Source organism: Pterocles gutturalis, unplaced genomic scaffold, assembly GCF_000699245.1.
Source record: "Pterocles gutturalis isolate BGI_N339 unplaced genomic scaffold, ASM69924v1 scaffold45016, whole genome shotgun sequence".
Lineage (NCBI taxonomy): Eukaryota > Metazoa > Chordata > Aves > Pterocliformes > Pteroclidae > Pterocles > Pterocles gutturalis.
In genome coordinates this window covers 1-5,529 of record NW_010107076.1, presented here as the reverse complement: position 1 = coordinate 5,529, position 5,529 = coordinate 1, and the positions used below count along the sequence as shown (strand labels likewise).

General features: G+C 42.4%; 1 protein-coding gene across 1 annotated transcript; it reads right to left on the bottom strand.

Moving 5' to 3' along the window:
* Positions 1-3,429: 3,429 nt before the first annotated feature.
* On the bottom strand, positions 3,430-5,238 carry KCNS2 (potassium voltage-gated channel, delayed-rectifier, subfamily S, member 2). Its single transcript, XM_010087977.1, has one exon. It carries the CDS (start codon positions 5,206-5,208, stop codon positions 3,775-3,777), a length of 1,434 nt encoding a protein of 477 aa, XP_010086279.1. The 5' UTR covers positions 5,209-5,238; the 3' UTR covers positions 3,430-3,774.
* Positions 5,239-5,529: the final 291 nt, after the last annotated feature.

Genomic DNA, 5,529 nt, shown 5'->3' with positions numbered 1-5,529 from the left:
GCAGCCAGTTAGTCCCCTTCTTCATTTCTGCCCCGCTGTTTTACAGAAGTGAAGATGCCCTGCTCTTACAAACACGGATTGAAGAAGTCTGGCAAAAGCACTGACTACTCAGAAAGTACACCACCTCTTCTCATTGAGGCTTTGGAGAGATACTGAGTTTTTCCTCCAAAGTGTAAACATTTTTCTGTAGCTTTTATTCAATGAGACATGAGGATTCTCAGCACTTACTGGCCTGAGCCCTAGAATAGAGGTTACTTCATAAGAAGGCAGGAAGGGTGTGCCTCATTCTTCCTCACCTAGGTATTTTGGGGGAGTTAAGACAACAACATGACTTAAATCAGAACAAATGTTCTCCTCCTCAGTGAAAAATTCTGTTAGTCATAAGCAAACATTAAAACTGCTGTACAAAGTGAGACAATACTGTACGATGCTGGCTCAAACAGATTGCTTCTAAGCAGATGTAATGCAGAAAAAAAAAGTGCATCCCTTAGGATGGTCAGGAGAACCTGACTTGCAAAAAGAAAACTAAAAGGAAGATTGGCGGGTATAAGCGTGTAAGGGCATATGGTTGCTGTCCATAAACACACCATGCATGCAAACACTAAGAGGAACATTAAATATTTAAGCTAAAGAGCAGTGGTAGCATGAGAAAAAATAATTTATACAAAGCAGCCATTAATAAAATTACACTAAAAGTTGCACAAGCCTTGGAGAGCAGCGCAGCTTTCGAATGCTCTTCCAGAGGAGGGGGGAGCAAAAGTCTGACTACTTTTAACATGGAGTTAGTTAAGTTTATGAAGGGAATTCCTGTGAACTGTGTAAAGTCATTGTCATGATAATAAGAACATATTAAATTTCAGTACTTTATTTATTTAGTGTCTTTGATCCAAAGCACTTATATAAAAAAAAGCAATAATGAAAATTCCTTTCAACCAGTACAATAAAAGTCATAATTCCTTGGGGTATTTCATTTTCTTTAGTAAAATGCAATTTGGACACGTTCCATTCAATATTTGCAGAAATGACAGAGCATCAGCCCTACGAATAATAATAAATCTAGAACATAAGATAAGCTATATGTTATTGAAATGATGTGTTGCAAAGTTTGGATCCAACCTTTGCGATGCTAAACTAGCAACAGCTGAGGGAATTTGTGACTCTTTGGCAAGTTTACAGGTCTCTTCAAATCACTGCCCTGTTTTCAACTCCGTGAATCTACTGCTTGTGAAACTGAGATAAAGCCACCGCTCGGAGCTGGATTCTCGGAAGGCCCCTGGCTGACAGACCCAGTGAGAACTTGCAGAGTCCTGGACATCAGAGGGAGAGTTTGCCACCCTTGCAGCATGGACTCCACCGGGAACACATGTGCTGTGCAGGCCCATCTCTTCCTTCCCTTTTTTTTTTTTTTTTCGTGGTATTTCAATCCAACAGGCAACCTAGCGCCGTGCCGTGTTTTGGGTGGGAGTCTGTAGGTGTATGACAGTCACACCCATGCACTGTGAACCGGGGACAAGACTACTGAATGTGCGCCTGTGACCTAGCAGAGAACTTGAACCATCCCTCCAGAAGTGAAAACCTTAGCAAAATACTTCAAGTTCGGACACCTCGTTCAGGTTATGTAGGTCTACCTTCAGGGCCATGTATATGGCTCTTTGATTTTCAGGGACAGCCAAGCAATGTCTTGCCTATTGACTTCATAACTTGTGCAGGTTTGTTGACATCTCCAAGGATTTTATTTGGTAAGGTTAGAAAGGAGCTGTTTCCCTCTCACTTAATGACCTAAATCAACTACTAACCGATGTGAGGGAAGGGTGTCAAAGGAAATGGTGGCGGGGGGTTAAGTTATTTCATACTCTGCTGTGATAGATCACTGGGCATACAGGGATACGAGCCTGGGTGCTTCTTGGATTTAGGTGGAGCTGGTACAGCAACAACATGAAAAGATCCAGAACAGACGCAACCTCTAATAGCCTAAAAAAGGAATTACCTATTAGCAGCATCTTTGTTCTGCCAGCTGGGCCACTCCTTGTTGTGGTGGACAGACACAGGCTTCCGAACAAGACAATTTTAGCTTTAGGATTTTCATTGCTCTTCTAGCTAGTTTGAATTTATTTTCTGAACCTCTCTAGTCTTCACAAGTAAAACCACAAAAAAAAAAAAAAGGGGGAACTTTATATGTAATAAATGGGATGGAAAAGCAGCGGGATCTGAAGAGAAATGCTGTTCTGCCCACTGAGTGCCAGTAGTTTGTTTTGTAGCACACACCCCTAGGAGTATAAAGAGAGGGAAGCAGTGGCTTCTGCCTGTTGGCTACAAGTGTTTGATCTCTGTACAATAATGTAAGAGACGAGACTGAGCACTCAAAAAATAAGCTCATGCAGATTCATGGTTATTCTTGAAAGCCCAGATGATCTGCTCTCTCATGTCTTTAAGAAAAAAAAACAAACCAAACATACAGGCCAGCCCTTGAAAGGATTTAAATCGACTGCGTCACAGAAGCAGGTAGGAGGATCTGCCCACACTGAGTGCAGTATTAAGCTCTTTTTCTGTATCTGTTCCTTTCTTAGGCCCTTATACTCTTCCTTAGCTGTAAGTTGTGAGTTCCTTTCTGAGGGAAAATGTGACTTACAGGATATTTTTTTCCTTAGAGTCTCCTTGGCAGAAAGCTTAATGGAATTGTCTGCCATCAACACCTGCTTTCAAGCTTTCCTGATAAAATTAGATTTTATATCTTAGCATCACATATGGTATGTTTATAATTAGTCTTTTTGCAGTATATGAATGTCAGTTCCTAAAATGCTGCCTGTACTGTTCATGTGGGAATATTTCGCTTCATTAAACAAATTGAAGTTTTTCATTGGACCTTCTAATTGTTGAAAACCCACGTTTTTGTGTGTCTAATCGCAGAATCACTTTGATGGGCTGAATACAACATATCTTCAGCTCCACTGGAACCGAGCTGCGTGAAAATCACTTGTGGAAATGGAAACCTGACATGTCTTCATGGGCCTCCGTGCCTAGAGTCACTTGTGGAAATGTAGTCTTTGAATACGGAGCTATCTGAAAACGAGGGATGGGCTTCTTCAGAGGGCCTTCTTCAGAGATTGACCTGATATTGCAAACAGACATACCTCTATGCTTAGGAGCTTCTGAAAAGTATCACCACATATAACATCTCAGAAGAATAACACCCAGTTTTTAACACACATGCTCACGAGTAAGCAAACTTCCATTGAAATGTGAAGCTCAGAGGTGTTTTCAGACATGTGACAATCAGAATTGCCAGTCAGAAAGATGGGGAAGGGTGTTCCCGTGTCAATGATTCACAGGTGATTGCTTTAAACTCTTGTAAAATACATGGGAAGTCCCACACTAGTACAGATACCAGTATAGGTGATTGATTGATTGATTGATTGATTGATAGGTGAGTTTTTCAGTACTCGTGTCACAGCCGAGAATTTTTATTCCACTTGGGTGTGTTCATTCCTCTGCTCAGATGAGGAGATGCACAAAGTAACAGATCATCACTATACCGCCAGCACTAACGTCAAGGAAGTGGTAACATTTGCATGGAAAGTCAGCATTTAGTACCTACGCAACAGGATGAAAATGTGCAAACTGTCAACTTGTATAGAAATGTCTTTAGTTTCTCAAGTGCAAAGTTAGTGCAGTGTCAGCAACACTATCCTCTAGGAAAAAAAGAAAACAAATAGGAAAACATTTATAACCATAGCTCTTGGTAGCTCTCATGCAAACTGCTGTCAAACTTGTACACTAATGCAGTGAATCATTCAGGCTCAGCTCACTGGGGGTACTCCTGCTCATATTGGTAAGACTGGCCATAAGGGATTTAACTTTATAAGCGTAGTAGTCCCTTAAGTTGACTGATGGAACTTCTTTCATGCCATCACCAAAGTCACAGCTCCTCATGGCACTCTCTAACTGCTTCTGACGCTTATAAAAGTGGGAGAATTTATTGAAGATCAGAGTAATGGGAAGCACTACCACTAGGATACCGGCTAGGATGCATGCAGATGCTGTCAACTTGCCAGCAGTGCTCCCTGGCACAACATCCCCGTAGCCAACTGTGGTCATGCTAACGGTAGCCCACCACCAACAAGCAGGGATGGTGGCTAATCCCTCATTCTCTTCTTTCTCAATGGTGTAAGCCACTACTGAGAAAATGGAGATGCCAACAGAGAGGTAAAGTAAAAGAAGCCCCACCTCTCTGTAGCTATACTTCAGGGTGGCTCCAAGAGACCTGAGACCTGTGGAGTGTCTAGCAAGCTTTAAGATGCGAAAGATCCTCATGAGTCTCAGGACTTGTGCAACCCTGCCTAAATTTGCTAAAGTTGGACTACTTTCCACCACCAAGTTGACAATTAAGGTAATATAAAATGGAAGGATAGACATTAGGTCAATCAAATTCAAGGCATGCTTGAAAAATTTTAAAAAGTCAGGAGCTACTGCAAATCTCGCCACCAGTTCAAAAGTGAACCATGCAATACCAAAATGTTCCACGATTTCAAAGCGAGGGTCTTCCTCAGGGTTCCCGTTGCTGTCAACAATCTGAAAGTCTGGGAGGCTGTTCAGGCACATGGTCACGATGGAGCCCAGCACCACCACTATTGAAAGGACACTGAAGATTCGGCTCAAGACTGAGTACCCAGGATTATCCAAAGCAAGCCAGAGCTGCCTCCTGATGTTTCCAAAGGGTTGTTTGTCAAATTTAGAGGCGTCGTTGTAGAATGCCAAAATCTCATCAAAAGAAGATGTGGTACTCTCTTGGTCACTTTGTTCCTCCCATTTTTCTTGGTCTGGCTCCATTTTCCTCCCATGGTAGCTGTAACTGCAGCAGGAGTCTATAAAGAATTCATTGATTCCCCAGTATTCAATCTCCTGGCTGAAAGAAAACACGCAGAGTTCACCCATCACATGGAGCTTGCCGGTGTTATAAAAATGTAGCACGTAAGGAAAGAGCTCGGGATTCCTGTCAAAATAAAATTCATTCTTGGTGTCATCATAGTCATCACAGAGCTCCAGTATCGACTCCTTTGAGTGGCAGCTCAGCAGTTTGCCCAGCCTGGTCTCAGGGAACCTTAATAATGTGTTGGATCTCATCTTTTTCTTAAAGCCTCCAACATTGATGCTGATCTCATTGTCTTCAAAATTCGGTTCAGATAAAGCCTTCCGACTCTGCCCTGTCATAGTGAGCTCCTTCCAGAGGTGTACAGGGAATGAAAACCTAGGGTGCAATTGCACAGAAAATCATCAGAATGAGCAAATCTACAGCATGTTTGCCTATTGATGCTTCTTTCTTTCTCTCTCTCTTTCTTTCTTTCTCTCTTTCTCTCTCTCTCTCTCCCTTTCTCCCCCTTTCTCTCTTTCTCTCTTTCGTTCTTTTTTTCATTCTTTTTCTTTCCCTCTTCCCCCTTTCCCCTTTTTCTTCCTTTTCCCCTCTTCCCCCCCCTTTTCTCCCCCTTTCATTCTCCCACCTCTCCCTGAAGACCCGGAGGGCGGCTCCTTTGT